At 35.6% G+C, this 16752-nt stretch overlaps 1 protein-coding gene across 1 annotated transcript; it reads left to right on the top strand.

Annotated features, from left to right (window-relative positions):
- The first annotated feature begins 3155 nt into the window (after nt 1–3155).
- Nucleotides 3156–14646, top strand: LOC131834431 (nucleoporin p58/p45-like). Its single transcript, XM_059179081.1, has 5 exons — nt 3156–3191; nt 4994–5143; nt 5791–5928; nt 8763–8873; nt 14577–14646. Exons 2-5 carry the CDS (start codon nt 5128–5130, stop codon nt 14591–14593), a joined length of 282 nt encoding a protein of 93 aa, XP_059035064.1. The 5' UTR covers nt 3156–3191; nt 4994–5127; the 3' UTR covers nt 14594–14646.
- Nucleotides 14647–16752: the final 2106 nt, after the last annotated feature.

The raw sequence follows: 16752 nt of genomic DNA, 5'->3' as shown, positions 1-16752 counted from the left end.
GTATCCCCCTGTCCCTGCCTAAATCCATGAATATGGTGATAAAGCAACAGAGAGGTGGCCAAGATCACTTAAAATAACTTTTCTGAGTATGTTTTATTTTTCTTTATTTAGTAGTTGGGAAAGAACAAATGTATTTAGAAATGTAAACTATACATGAGTCATTCAAGAGGAAAATGATCCACATTCATAGGATTTCTCTGTGGCCATTTTAAAATATGCTAACTGTCAATAAAACTTAGAAAAGGAGAATATGTGATAATGTGTATGATTTCCTGGGATCTGAAATCTTTTGTATGTGACTTATTTTTAAAGAGAACAGGAGAATATTTGAATTTGGTTGGTTAAAAATAAATTGTTAGTTCTTTTTGTATTTTATGGCAATATATTGAATATGTGAAAAGAAAGAAGGTGTTTAACCTTGAAGAGTTAATTTTTATTTTTCTTAAGGAAATACTGGCTCTAGTAGACTTTATTTTGTGTTTTTTATAAATAAGCAACCCTTCAGTGGGGCTCAATTTTGGAACTCTTGGAAGCACTGCAACTCCTGCAACAACATCTGCTCCTTCAGGTGGTTTTGGAACCGGGCTCTTTGGATCAAAACCTAGCACTGGTTTCACTCTGGGAGGAACATATACAGGTAAGGAGCATTGTCACATTTCAGGGAATAGGTATGGGATATTCTTTTTAAGGTTCTGCTTTAGATCTCTTCCCTTTATAGGGATTGTCATTGGTGTCAGACCTAAAAATTGGTAGATATTAAGATGTAAAAATATATAGGGATGTGGAATTAAGGGCCAGTGATAGGCCTAACATTGGTTATGATCTATTCTAGTGTAAAAGAAAACACACATTTAGGTGTTGTTGGATGGCTCAGTTGGTTAAGGGTCTAACTCTTGATTTCCACTCGGGTCATGATCTCATGCTTGCAGAATGAGACCTTCTTTGGGCTTTTAGCTCCTTGGGGAGTCTGCTTGAGATTCTCTCTCTCTTTCCCTATCCTCCTGTTGCATACTGCATCCTCCCTCCCCCAAGCTCTTTCTCAAAATTAAATAAATCCTAAAAATAGAAGAGGCACAAATTTAAAGAAATGAGATTTTTTTAAGAAAGATTTTATTTATTCATCAGAGAGAGTGAGAATAAGCAGGGGGAGTAGGAGGCAGAGGGAGAGGCAGGCTCCCACCGAGCAAGGAGCCCATTGCAGAACTTGATCCCAAGACCCTGGGATCATGATCTGAGCTGAAGGCAGCCACTTAATAACCAACTGAGCCACGCAGGCATCCCAAGATATCTCTTTTCAAAATAACTTCTTTTTTGGTATACTTGACACAAAGAAGATATACCTCTTTAAATATAAAGAATTAATTTAATTTTTACATTAGAGTATATAATGCAGTGTTTCACCTTAGTGAAGATAAGTCAAGTTTACCAATTTGGATGTTAATTTAATTTAGCATATGTGGGGCAGTCAGCATCCTTTCTTGCTATAACATTATAATTTACCTTCCTAAGAGGCGTTTTAAGTTTTTATATTATTAAAACAGTTGTTTTGATGGGAAAAGGGCAAGAGGTCAAGGTTTCTGGTAGACATTTTGATAATAAAAATCTGTTTTTTAATACTTAAAGATACTTGGTTATTAAAAATATGTTTCAGTAATGCTGCCATTTCAAAAGCTTATTTCTTTATTTACTCTTTATTCTGTACCCTCAGGGCCTCTTGGTCTCTGTTACCACTTTATGCATTGACATTCCAGCTTTGATTGCAACTTTTCACAGCCACACATAGAAAATGTAAGAACTGGGGGTGCCTGGGTGGCTCAGTGGGTTGAGCCGCTGCCTTCGGCTCAGGCCATGATCTCAGGGTCTTGGGATCGAGTCCCGCATCTGGCTCCCTGCTCAGCAGGGAGCTTCTTTCTCTCTCTCTCTCTCTGCCTGCCTCTCTGTCTACTGTGATCTCTCTCTGTCAAATCAATAAATAAAATCTTAAAAAAAAAATGTAAGAACTGCAGGAATGCGGGAGCCTCCAGTGAGCTTCTTGAAATGACTTTGTGTGCCAGTGTTTGCTTAGAGTAGATTTTTTTCTCCTTGCCTAATGTTGTTATAAGCAGTAGTTGTTTGCATTTATAAATCTTATTCCCTATATAATTATATATAGCCTATAATTTGAAAACCAGTGCTATAGGAAGAACGTTTCTATTAGCGGTTATGGTAGAAGATACTGGTTGTTGTAGTATCATATCCTGAGGATGACTCTAAGTCTTGCCCTTGTAATAAACCCTCCAAAATGTCATCTGCCATTGATGATTAAATTTTATTTCTCTTTTTGTCCCCAGGAATAGCAACTGCTATAACTACAGGATTAACTCTGGGTAAGAATTTTTTTTAATTTTTTATTTTTTATAAACATATATTTTTATCCCCAGGGGTACAGGTCTGTGAATCGCCAGGTTTACACACTTCACAGCACTCACCAAAGCACATATCCTCCCCAATGTCCATAACCCCACCCCCCTTCTCCCAACCCCCCTCCCCCCAGCAACCCTCAGTTTGTTTTGTGAGATTAAGAGTCACTTATGGTTTGTCTCCCTCCCAATCCCATCTTGTTTCATTGATTCTTCTCCTACCCACTTAAGCCCCCATGTTGCATCACCACTTCCTCATATCAGTGAGATCATACGATAGTTGTCTTTCTCCGCTTGACTTATTTCACTGGGTAAGAATTTTTGAGGAAAGATCCCAGATCTGTGGTTTTTTTCTCTTCTCTTTCTTATTATCTCACAGAGCTGGGGTATAGAAGGGAGCATGTAAGGAACCTAATAGATCACAGACACTGACTCATTATACAGCCTTTCAGTACTGGAGTTTTTAAAAAAGTCAATGACTTTTTAATTCAGAAAAAAACCTTTAAATACAGAAATGGTTTTATTCTCTGGAGGTTTATTTTACATTGTATTTTTATAGTCACTTGAACCCTTTTAGTGAAAAAAAAAAAAAAGGCAACAAACTCTAGACCAGAAGTCTTAGAATTAAGCCCTGGTTGTACCTCCAAATCATTGTGAGGTCTTAGGTATTCATGTAGTATCTGTCAGCTTTTGGTTATCTGGAAAACAAGGGTAGGACTGAAAGGTTTATGGATTTCTTTCCAGCTCAAAAACACCATGGTTCTCTGTAGCGGTATGCCAAAGGGAATGTGAGTAAGTAGGATGACAGTTAATAATGTCAAAGGAAATGACTGAATGAAAGGACAGTGAGGAAACTCAGTTAGTTAAATTTATTAATTTAATTAACATTTGAAGTAAACTACAGATTGGTGGACTTCTTCATTTGGATGCTACTCATCTGTTACCAGCAGAAAGTGTAACCCATCTATTCACTTCCAGAGTTTTGGACAGGATTGGCTTCGAGGCAAGCAGTTGGATTTTCTTCTTTTCTGAGATTTTAGGACCCATACAGGATTCCAAAGCACTGTACCCTGGCAGGAATTTCTGGTTGTGGTAAGGGCAATCCAGAAGTTTAATTTCTGGCAGCTGCTTCTCTCAGTGCCTTTAGGGAAAGCCAAAATGCAGGTCATTATGTATTTCCTCGTTTAATAGTTTGGAGCAGCTACTACTTCCTAACTCTGTTGCCTTGAGTATATATAATGCTTTGAACATTTAGTATTAGCTGTTGGTGTGGTGATGATACTGGTGGTGCAGGTGGTACTAATGATGTCAAGAGCATGAGCATGAGTATGAGTAAGGCATTCAGTGGGTGATGAGGTGAAGGTGACTGGCAGGTATAGTAACATGTTCTTGTATGAACTGATAAGTGCTCTAACATGTATGAAAGGCACCAAGGGAAGTAGAGGAAGATAAGAGTAGAAGTTTATTTTGGGGGCAGGAAACATCATTCCTGATGGAGAAGTGCAACAGCCCAGTCATAAGGGGATTCAGGGAAGTAGGAAAAGTACTTGGTTAGAATTTAGGATTCAGAAGTGGGAATGGTAGGGAAAGAGGGGGTGTGAAGAGCAGATTGGAAGTAGATAGGAAAGGTGGTTGTGTGCCACGCCTTTTGACTCTAGGGTAGAGATAGTATAGAGCTAATAAGAGCCTTCAGTCAGAGAGAATCACCAGGGTATTATTTTTTGTTGGTGTTCTCACTTCTTCTTTTTTAAAGTAACTGAAATAATTCCAAGAATAGATTAAAGTTTAGAGGGACTGATAGCACAGAAACAAATTAATAGGTTATAATTGTTCTTGAGAGGAAGATGACCTGAGCTAAGGGTTTTGAGGATGCTTGTAATCCAGAGCTATTTCTGCAGTAGAATCAGCAGGATTTGTGGCTAATAGAATGCAGGAGAGAGAAGGGCTGTCAGGGGTGATTATGGTTTCTGGCTTGAGCAACTGAGTGGACCATGGCAGGGGGTTTAGGAAATGTTTTGTGTAGGGAGGCATAGAGGTGCAAAGTTAAGGGACATCCCGGTAGAACTAACCAGTGGAGGTGTAGGTGTAGATTTAGACCCATGAGATTCTGTAGTTGGGAAGTATGGGAGCAGGCCTGGAGCCATAGGCAGTATCATTTAAGAACTGAACAGAGGAAGGAGATGGACAAAAGCAGACTGGAAGGAGTAGCCAGAGTTGACAGAAGTAAAGGAAGAGGAAACAGTAGACAATGGTGGTTTAAATAGCGTTGGAGGGGAGGAATATTTTTCTGTTGAGTATAGAGCAAAGGAGGGGTAAGTACTGTTTCAGGTAAATCCAGGGGTAGAACTGAAATTGGATTTCAATATTACCACATTGATGGGACTTTTTCTTGCTTTTCCTAAGGTCATAGCATCCTCTTTTTTAATTATTCACCATGATTTGGTTCCAACTTCTGTATTTTCCTTTTTTATACCTACCCACGTATCCTTCTAGCTACAAAAGTAGGGTCATGAACTTTTAGGGATCCTGATTGAAACCGATGTAATACATATACAGTTATGGTAAAATAGGATTTGTTTGCTTGTTTGACACAGGAACGCCAGCTACTACATCTGCATCTACAACAGGTTTCAGTTTAGGATTCAGTAAACCTGCCGCATCTGCCACACCATTTGCTCTCCCTATTACTTCTACCTCAACTAGTGGTCTAACTCTTTCATCTGCTCTGATGTCAACTCCAGCAGGTGAGGCAGAATGGAAAAAGTCACGTTTTGTGGTTGAATTTTGTTTTGTTTTTGGCTAGTGAGTACAGGTATCCACCTTATTAAAGATAACTTCAGTTTTGGAAAGTTTTTATTTTAATCACTCAGCAATTATGATCCTACAAAGGTCATCATTGGCTTTAAAGCAGCAGGGGCCATCCTGGAAGTTGATCTCTGTTTACAGAGCAAGGCAGGGACAGGGTGAGAGGTAGAATGTAAAACTATTAATATTCACTTTGTTTTCAAGGAGCATATTGGTGACAAGAAAGGATAAAGAATTTGCATCAGCCTTGCCTGCCTTAGGATTCATTCCATTTTGAAGGCGAATTTGGTGTCCTGGATTGAAAACTCTTTATTATTCTCTGGAATCAGTTACCTTATACCATTCTAGTGTTACCTAGAACTCTTATTTGTATCACTAGCGTTTGCCTTACGGTCTTCTTTCTCTTTATTCTTGAGTATATGTAATTTTATCTTTAGCAAGTATTTTTTTAGGAAAAACTAGAGGGAATTTTGTCATGGATGTGAGGGCTGTCTTTTTCGGTGGTGGTGGGGAATGTTTTGTATTTTCTCCAGTGTTCTTAGAAATGATGTTTCCTTTTGACGCCTTACAGTTTTACTTTTTATAGCATCTACAGGATTTACCCTAAGTAATTTGGGTGGAACAACAGCTACAACTACTACCCCATCAACAAGCCTTTCCTTAGGGGGAGCCTTAGCTGATTTGGGAGGTTCACTTTTCCAGAGTTCAAATACAGCCACATCAGGTAATTAATGGTATTCATTTTCTGAAATAGTGAATATTTATATTTAAATTTACTTTATCTGTATTTTGACCTTTTGAGCAGACCACTTTGTCTCTTTAACCTGAATGTTTTGTTAGTATGAAAACTGAATTATAAAATAATGGTTTTCATGCATAATTGGATATCATAGCCATATTGTAGAAAAAAAATTTTCTGCTTCTCAGTATTGACTGACTATATAAAGAAACAAAGAAGGGCCTGTTTAAGGAGCCTATAAACTATTCTAGAGAAATTTATCAATAAATGGTAGTTGTAGAGTCTTGGATCATTTGGTATCTTAAGTTCATTGTGAAACAACTTGACCTTTCAAGCCCAGGTTTTAAGAATGGCTTTCCAGGGGGCGCCTGGGTGGCTCAGTGGGTTAAGCCGCTGCCTTCGGCTCAGGTCATGATCTCAGGGTCCTGGGATCGAGTCCAGCATCAGGCTCTCTGCTCAGCAGGGAGCCTGTTTCCCTCTCTCTCTCTGCCTGCCTCTCCATCTACTTGTGATTTCTCTCTGTCAAATAAATAAATAAAATCTTTAAAAAAAAAAAAAAGAATGGCTTTCCATTACAGGCATCAGGAAAGGGTATTAGCGTGCTTCAAAGAAAAGGTTTTAGAACACAAGTATTAAATTTATTATAGTCAAGCAAAATACTAAAGTATCAATTCAATTGGCAGAGAATACTTAATATTTTCCATCTTGGATTGATTTTTCATTTCTTTCTTATTTTGAAATTACCTTCATGTTAAGGATTCTGTCGATGTTTTGAGTATTCAAATATACTATAAATATATTTATATATAAATATAAATGAATGAATAATAGAGGAAACATGATACTATATATAATGTAATATAATACCATGTAGGAGTGAGAAGAGCTTTCCTCTGATTTGAAATCATTGTATAATTATCTCACATAGCAATATAATATCAAGAATTTCTCTTTAACAATTTATGAGTTAGGAAAAACATATTTTTTGGCATTGAAACATGTTAAAATCATAGCATTTCCAGTAATACATATGTTCATGTATAATGGCTATTTAATTTCAGAAGTTTTACTCAACACCTCATAGGTGTCTAATACTTGGTCGTGTGGGAGAGATGGAGTATGACCTAGTGTTTTCTATTAAACAGCTCTTTCATGTCCTCTGTTCAGGTACTAAATTTAGTGAAGAAACTCTGGGTCAGTGGAAGGGGAAAAAAGGAGTTGGTGAAGATAATCTGTAAAAATTTGTAGCATTCAGGTTTGCATTATCTTTCAGATACTTGTCTTTGTCACTGTAGTCTCACCTTGTAGGAATTCAAAATATATCCTAATAACTAAATCACTGGATGACTGTAACATACATTTCTTTGTAGGATAAGTATTTAAACATCTCTCCTAAAGAGTCCTATGAGAGCAAAACACAAAAATAACAGAAAGGGGAGGTGGAGGATGTTTTTGTGTCTTGCTAATGAGTTTTTAGGCCTGCTACAATTTTTATTAGGCTCTAGACACATGTCAGTGCTTGATTTATGGTTGCGCTAACTAAAGATACCCCTGTTTGTTTGTTTTTTTTAATGGACATTTATTTAGCTGTATATTTTTTTCACACATTGTCGGTATTTAAATCCACTCTTCATATATCCCCTGCTTTTATTCAATACATCTACTGTTTCCTCTGTTTAAAGTAAATAGCATCTGTCCAAAAAGAACCACAGTTATGTGAGCTTGGTAATGGATGGACTTAGATGATTTACCAATGCATGGTCTTTAAAATTTTGCTACTTGATTTACAAGCATATATTCATGACTTAAGATTAACTGTAGTTTAGCCCCTTCAATTCCTTTTGTCAGTGAGGTAGGATTTAAATAAATGAAGTCTATTTCTTTCATTAAATTTTTTTTGAAAAAGCTTGGGAGTATGAAATTTGATGTTTGAACTGTAAGGCTTCTAACTCTCAGTTCTTTAAATTTCATGAATAATGAAACTATTTGCTTTATAAGATTTATAAGATTTGCTGAAATCTTATAAATCATTACCGGATTATTTTATTTATGTAATTTATTTATCTGTTACCAGCTTTCCTGAGGTATAATTGAGAAGTAAAATTGTAAAATACTTAAAGTGTAGAGCATAGTAATTTCATATATACATGCACATTGTAAATGCCCATCAAGTTAATTAACACATCCAATACTTGATAATTTTAAAAGTATCCAATTACAAAGCATGACTAGAGGACAAGAAGTATTCACCTGGAAATATACAAACTAAAACTGCTTTTTCAGGAGGATTTAAAAAAAAACAAGTAGTATATTCACATTTATTGAATTAACAGATAAACTCTGACCTTTTTAGTAAAGAAAAATTAATAGACCCGTAAATATAGAGAACTGGTGGTTGCCCGAAAGGGTAGGGAGGAAAGGCAAAATGGCTGAGGGGGAGTTGGTACAACCTTGCAGTTATGGAATAAGTCACAGGGATGGATATAATCAGTCGTACTGCAATAAGGTTGTATGGTGACAGATAGGGTAGTGACACTTGTGGTGAACATAGCATGTATAGATTTTTCAAGTCACTTTTGTACACTAATGTGACATTGTGTGTCTATACTTTTAAAAATTACCTAAAAAGTAAAGAAGTTAAAATTATATTATCCAGACTACATACACCATTAAAATCCCAGCTTTAGACTTATTCCATGTTATTTGTTTAAACCAATTATGAAGAAAAATGGGATCCAGCTTGAAAGCATTTGAGAATTTTGTCCATTGAGGGAAAATCATTGTAAAGACTTTGTAAATTATATTTGGTTTATTTGTAGGACTTGGACAGACTGCTTTAGGCTTGACTTTGGGAACCACAGCAGCTGCTTCAACTGCAGGCAATGAAGGTCTTGGTGGTATAGATTTTAGTACCTCATCAGATAAAAAGAGTAAGTAATGTTCTGTTGTAACTGTAACTTAAATTTCTATGTCAGTAAGATTTTTAGTTATATGCTCAGTAGTAAAGATTTTACTTTTAAAATTTACTTTATATCTCACAAATTTTTTGTGTATTATGTATTTAAGATTTTATTTTCATAGAAAACTGAGTTTTGTTTATGCATATGGTTATGTAGCTATCAGTGTGTGTATTAATATATGTTCTTAAGTTGGGATCATGAACACATATATGGTATATAAGTTGATACTTGAGCAACATGCTTTGAACTGGTTAGGTCCACTTATATGCGAATTTTTTCCAGTAAAAGTGGAGTACTGTAAATGTGTTTTCCTTATGATTTTCTTAATATTTTCTTTTCTCTATCTTATTTTATTGTAAGAATGCAGTATGTAGTACATATAACATACAAAGTGTGTGTTAATAGACTTTATATTGTCAGCAAACATTCTGGTCAGCAGGAAGCTATTAGTAAAGATTTTGGGGGGTCAAATTATGTACAGATTTTCAACTGCCTGGGTGTTTAGGACCCTTAATCCCGGCATTGTTCAAAGGTCAACTGTATTGCTTTGTAACCTGTTCTTTCTCATATGCTATATCACCAATATTTGTCAGTCCAGTAATTCTTTAGGAGTGTTTTATTGCTGCTTAAATCAGCTTTATGAATCGATACATCATTAATCAGCCATCATTCCATTATTAGTGTTTGTATTCAGTTCGTATATTCTAAGAAGTATCAACATATTGAGCATCTTTATGGGGAGAGGCAATGTGGTATTGTAGCTCAAGGGGATAGACTTGAGCTGAAATCTGGCCTCAAATCCCCTCAACTGTTGATAAGCTCTGTGACCTTGTTCAAGTTATTTATCCCTCTGTGCTTTAGTTTCTTTATCTGTGAAGTGGGGAGAAAAAACAGTAACTACTTGACATTGTTGGTCCAAGGATTACAGTTTATAAGACTTCATTAGAGCCAGGCACATAGTAAATGCTCTCTATGTGTTTGTTTTTATTATAAATTTTCCGTTCATATTTTTGATTATTTTTTTAAGACAAATACCTAGAAACTGAATCACTGGCTTAAAGAGAGGGAGACTTTTGGAGACTCTTGGTAAATATTGTAAAATTACTTTCTAGAAAGATTTTACCAATTTATTACCCACCAGCCAGTATGAAAATGCTGTTCTCACTGTGCTCTTGCAATGCTGAATATTCTTTTTAAAAAATTACCAGTCCAGATTCATTTTGAAAGATGTTTTAGTTTTGTTGATTCCCTGTGCATGATTTTTTGTTTTGTCTTGCAATGTCTCTTCTGCCTCTGATGAAAGCATGTTTCACGTATTGCTTTGAATCCTCTGAAGAACTTAGAATGAGTAACAGATGAAGGTGTCCATATATCTGTGTAAGAATTTTTTATTTGAATGTGGTTTTTATTATGTAGATGATTCTAGGGTGAAGTACTGTTTTAAAAGCTGGCTATCCTAAAATCCTTTTAAACTTAGAAAATTTAGGATAACTTTGAATGAAAATTGATTTTTATTTTATTTTACTTTTTTTTTTAATTTTATTTGACAGAGAAGAAGAGACATCTAGAGAGGGAATACAAGTGGGGAGTGGGAGAGGGAGAAGCAGGCTTCCTGCTGAGCCAGGAGCCTGATGCAGGGCTTGATCCCAGGACCCTGGATCATGACCTGAGCTGAAGGCAGATGCTTAACAACTGAGCCACTCAGGTGCTCCGAAAATTGATTTTTATTTTTATTTTTTTTTAAAGATTTTATTTATTTATTTGACAGAGAGAAATCACAAGTAGATGGAGAGGCAGGCAGAGAGAGAGGGGGGGGGAAGCAGGCTCCCTGCTGAGCAGAGAGCCCGATGCGGGACTCGATCCCAGGACCCTGAGATCATGACCTGAGCCGAAGGCAGCGGCTTAACCCACTGAGCCACCCAGGCGCCCCCGAAAATTGATTTTTAAACATAGGGGTCTGTCTCTTGTTTTTACTTAGTTTTCTTTGTAGCTGCATCAAAATTAGAAGAAATTATCTTAGATGTTTTAGCAGCTTATTTTTTTAATCAGCTGAAGCAGTCTGGTACCCTTGAACTACTTTGATTTTTATTATGAAACTGGTTCTCTACTGTAATTGCTTTTAGGCTCCACTTGAAAGACTTGATTGAGACAAAGGAGTAAGAGAAATATATGGAATTAATCTCCCTTCATGCCCCCTGCCCCCCCCACCACTCCACCTTCCCCCATTGTATTCCTCTTGTGTTATGCCTCAGAGTTGAACAAAAGGAGTATGTAGAATAAGTGCACATGACCTGATATACCACATCCAGTTCCTTTTAACCTGCTATACGTGTCAAGGGGTTCTTTATTAATCTAAAGGATTTCTCTGTTTCCCTAGCAGCTGCATCAGTTAGCCTGGACCTGCTGTATTAGGTTTGATAGATGAAGAGGGGTAGGAAGCAGTGGTCTATAAGTGGGGGCAGCATGGAGTAAGATCTAGAGACAAGGATGATCTTTACTCTTTTGAAGAACTGCTGGAAAACTAGCAAGCTGCAGCATGGGAAGATCAGATTCCAGATGTCATAAAGGGAAGGGCCATGTATGTCATCTTAAAGAGTTTTGTAATTACATGGAGGGCAGTTGAGACCCACTAGGGTTTTGATGTGAATAATATGACATGAGATACGTGTTTGGCACATATCTGACAGCCATGTGGAAGATAATGTGCAGGAGGGCAGGAACAGAGATGGAGTGCTGACAGTGAGCTTTCACAGCAGTCCACAGTATTACAGATGCCAAGCTAGATGGACTAGTCAGGGCTCACGGTAGGCCAAAAACAGGCCTATGTTTTATATATGCAGGTTTGTGTGTATATAAACTTCTGTAAATATAATAAAAATGGAATATCAGAGAGAGCAAAATAGTACGTTAATGAATAAAAAAGTTGAAGTCTGTGGGAAAAAAATTAAATCCCTCCTTTACCTTACTGTGTCTCATCCAGTCAAAGGCTTGCATCTGTAGAACATGGATATCAATTTCAGAAATGTTAAACTATGAAAGAGAAATATCAAAATACAAAGTAAGGAAAAATAAATTGTAGTTAGATTAAAAAGGTAAACAAAAGAAACCCTATGGACAAAGGCAAAAGGTAAAGGACAGGTTGGAAGTAAAATACTTGATGTTTAGATGCTTTTTTTCCTTCACATTTTAACATCTGAAATTGAGATGTATCTTAAAATTAAGGTCTCATTTTAGAAATAGACACATAAAGTATATATATGAGATAATTAATATGCTTAATGTTGAAATAGCTCTTAGAAGTCAGTGAGAAACATACCTCAGATATACCTCAAATAGCCTGAATAGACCATTCACTAAAGGAGAAATAGACTTGTCTAATTAATATTTGAAATGTTTTACTTAGTACTGTCAGAAATATGAATTTAGATTATAATGAAGTGGCATTTCTCACCTATGTACTGGCAGTGATTGTTTTAGAAAAATGTACATTGTTGTTGAGGGTGTGACGGAAAAATTACTTATTCATAGTAGGTGGGAAGATAAATTGGAACAGTTGTTTTAAAGGATCAGTTTGATAATACGTCAGTTTTCCTTGATGTAATCTTTGACCTATAAATTCCTCTTTTTTTGGAATACAAATAAAGTCATGCACAAGTATTTGGAGATAAAGGCATTGACTGTAGCAGCATTGTTTATATAGTAAATGCGTATATGTTAAGAAGAGGGTTGGGCATAAAGGTTCTGATACAGCTATGTGATCAGTATTCTGGGGTCATTTAAAATCATGTTAAGTGACATGAAAAAGACTTAATTTCAACATCCTGAGAAAATATGTGAACATAACTTACGGTCATCCTGATCACGTTTAAAAATGTGTGTGTAAGTGCCAAAACAGGTTGAAAGAGGAACCATTAAGGTTCTCTGATGGGATGAAGTTTTGTGTGTTCCTGTATTTTCTTCATTAAGCAGGTCTTATTTTGCAGTGTGAAGTAAATTCTGGAAAAGCAGAAAGTGAGTCACTGTATTTTGCTGATGGATCATTTTTACTTTTCTACTTTTAGACATACACTAATAATGATAACCACTAAATAAGTGTTCATGAGAAAGCTGTTGATCTATCTGCACACATTAAAAACATCATCTTAAAAAATTGCTGCTTTTGTAAAATATTTAGAGACATCCAGGTAGTCTGACATATTTTAGTATTCTAAACTGATAGAACCTAAGAAAGCATCCAGTAGAACTTGCAGGAGGTCAACTGTGCTAAGCAAGAATATTTTTCATAGAAGATAGTTGAAAGAGGAAGAATCTTGCCCTTGAAAGAAATAGATACAAATCAGCTACATAACTATCTGTTTATGTGTATACAAACATGTCCCCATAGTATGTTGTTTGGAGTTTGTGACAAGTGACCTCACATGATGTCTATGAGTCTGTCCATAAAATGCTTAGAAGTTTCTATTTATACCTAAGTTTGTGTTAAATTAAAACTTGAATTTGGAATACATTGTTAAATGACCTGTTTTTACATAAAGCTTCTTGAATTTTCTAGGAACAAGACCAGAGTAAGTTTACAATTTAACTTTTCAAGTATTTTATTTGAAGAATTTTATTTGTTAATTTATAGGCAGGTGGTATCATTGGAAGTAAATGAAACTATATAGACATTTAGAAGAAAAATTCTTTGAATCAGTTTTTGTCTAAAATAAAATAATAAACATGCTCTGGAAAGATTTTGGAAGGTCAGATCTTTAATTTTTAATCATTAGGAAAGTTTCTAACCAATTCTTTCTGGAATACTTTATGCTCAGTTTTACGTATATATACCTTTTCTATACAAACTACTATACTAGTCCCATTTATTTTCTGATGATGAAGAGGGAGAAAAGCCTCTATCTATATACATCATATAGGTTAGAAGATCACTATTTTTACTAGCACTTACATTTTATCACCTAATTTGTATTACATTAGATAAAACATTTGTAAATAAGTGATCAAGTTCATGCCTCCAAAATATCTTCTGTATACTTTAGCCCTATTACATAAATGAGAAAGCTGGAAGAGACTGAGGTTTGCTTCAGGTTCTATCAAGGAAGTAGTAGCAGATCTGTGACTGAATTTTAACTCATAATTGCATTACAGCATGCCACATTTCACCTATTCCTATTCTCATTAAATATTTATGATTCCCTTAGTCTATCCCTAGGCTTTATTTTGTTGAAGAATAAGTTGAAATTATAAAAATCAAGTAAAATATAATGAGAATCTCATTATGAGAAGTTTGTAGACTTTCTTTAATGAATGCTTTGATATTTTTGAACAAAATAAAAGGTCAGTCATAGAGTTTTTGAGCCAAGGGAACCTAGTTCAATATTTAATCTCTTGTATTTTCTCATTTTTTTTTAAACATTTGGTCAGATGCATTTATGTGTACTTATGATAGTTGCCAGTCCTTTTAGAAGAGAAATCTTCCTGTCAGATGAATTGTTAAAGCTATTTTAAAGGTCAGGAAACAACAGTTTTTTATAAAGAGATTTGAAATCAACCATAAGAGCTATAAATGGGGAATATTTGTTTTACCTCCTCCCCTTTAACACTTACGTAGTGGAACTCAGCTGTCAGCTTTTTATAACCTCAATAACTTTAATATATCTGTGGCATTTTTCTTAGGGATAGTAAAGCACTGAAGGATGAAAATCTCCCTCCTGTCATCTGCCAGGATGTTGAAAACCTCCAGTAAGTGGGTCAAATGTAATTAGATATATCATGTTGAAGAATGTTAGAATCTATTTTAAGGGGAACATCTCTTCTTCCTCTTAAACATTTTAACTTGGGTTTGGATAAAAATGTTAGTATTTTTATAAACAAAGCAGAATAATGGGAATTAAAATTCTGTTATTGTTAATCTGAAAAAAGCATGTGAACTGTGGATGAATTTTTAATATTTCTTTTTTAAAAAACACTAGGACTCTGACCAGCCTATAGTAAATATACTTTTTTCCTATAGGAAACCAAAGGTGTATTTTTTTTAGAATTCAGTTTTATGTATCTTTTTAGGAAATTTGTGAAGGAACAGAAACAGGTACAAGAAGAAATTAGTAGAATGTCTTCAAAAGCCATGCTTAAAGTACAAAAAGATATTAAAACTCTGAAGCATCTTCTGTCACTGGCTGCCAGTAGATTACAGAGGAACACCCTCAGTATTGACAAGTTGAAAATAGAAACTGCTCAGGTAAACTAACTTAAAGTAATTTTATTGTAGGGTTTTGTTTTGTTTTATTTAAGTAGAAGTTAACTGTTTTATAGGTTATAAGACTTGATACAGATGTACTGTAAGAAAACTGTTTAGCATGTGTGATTTTTAAAAAAAAGATTTTATTTATTTGAGAGAGAGAGAAAGAGAGCATGAGAGGGGGGAAGGTCAAAGGGAGAAGCTGACCCCTTGCTGAGCAGGGAGTCAGTTGCAGGACTCGGTCTTGGGTTTCAGGATCATGACCTGAGCTGAAGGCAGTCGCTTGACCAACTGAGCCACCCAGGAGCCCTAGCTTGAGTACTTTTAAGTTGCTATGATAATAGTAGTCACTAGTTTGTATTGAGTTATTATTTGTGAGGCAGTATTTTAAGCAATTTATATTAGTCCAGTTTAGTTTTCATGACAGCTCTATGAGTTAGGCCGTCTTATCTTTGTTATATAAATAAGAATATGGGCAGAGAGGTTGTTAATAAATTGAAGAGGTTGTCAATACTCTTAACTAGTTTGTTTCCTAAGAGTGCTTGCTGGCTAAATTGCTATATCGTACAAGCAAGGCAGAAAAATATGTTTTTAAAAATCTGTCATCTATTAAATAAAAAATATATTATGCTTTTTAAGTATTAAAAATTCTGATGACTTGCCAGTGTTATGTCTTAGTTAAAAATGTCAATGAGGCTCATGTTTTTTGCCATTCATATGTACTTGTTTTTTTCTTTATATGGTATAATCTATGTCATTTTTTCTTTGTTGACACTCTTGCCTCCCTTGTGTAGTTTGAAGTCTTTCATCATCTCCTCCTGGCTAGTTGTTCCGTCTCTGTGTGCCCAGCTCCCCATCTGTTTAAAGGTGGGTGTTGCACAGTCCTCTGTAAACTTCCTGAGTGCTAGATGAATGCGTTCTTCCATATTTCTCTGTGATATCACACAAAATACCTGTATTTAGTCCCTCTTAGCAATTTGCTGTCCCATTGGGATGTAAGTATACCTGGTTCTTTACCTAACAACTTCAGGTTTCCAGTTTTAAATTTATTCTTGGGGACACCTGGGTGACTCAGTTGGTTAAGAGGCTGCCTTCCACTCGGGTCATGATCCCAGAGTCCTGGGATCGAGTCCCATATCGGGCTCCTTGCTCAGCAGGAGGCCTGCTTCTCCTTCTGCCTCTGCCTGTGCTCACTCTCTCTGACAAAAAAAAAAAAAAAGAAAGAAAAGAAAAAAAAATTATTCTTGGATAAGATAAGAGGGGCTTTACAGTTACTTAGTTTGTAGGATTTTGTAGTTGTTAGCTAGGCTCTTTCCCAGCTGTGCACATTCTGCTTATGTTTCCTTCCCACTTCCTGTTCCTAGTCCGTTTCCCCATCGAAGACTGGCTGTTACGCATATGGATACCAGTGTGTGATATGCATTTGGAGAATTGAATCTTTACCTATATTTTTAGTCTCAAGTATTGTTTTATGATCCACTTTTTGTCACCATTTTTTTATTGAATGAAATAGTTTTAAAATGCATTTCTCATGAAATCTACTTACTTGACAAAAATCATTTTTCTCAGTGATACAATTTTCCAAGTTACTTGTCAGGTCCTTGCAGGAACATT

The sequence above is a fragment of the Mustela lutreola genome, chromosome 6 (assembly GCF_030435805.1).
Source record: "Mustela lutreola isolate mMusLut2 chromosome 6, mMusLut2.pri, whole genome shotgun sequence".
NCBI classification, from domain to species: Eukaryota; Metazoa; Chordata; class Mammalia; order Carnivora; family Mustelidae; genus Mustela; species Mustela lutreola.
This window is presented reverse-complemented; position numbering and strand designations above follow the sequence as displayed.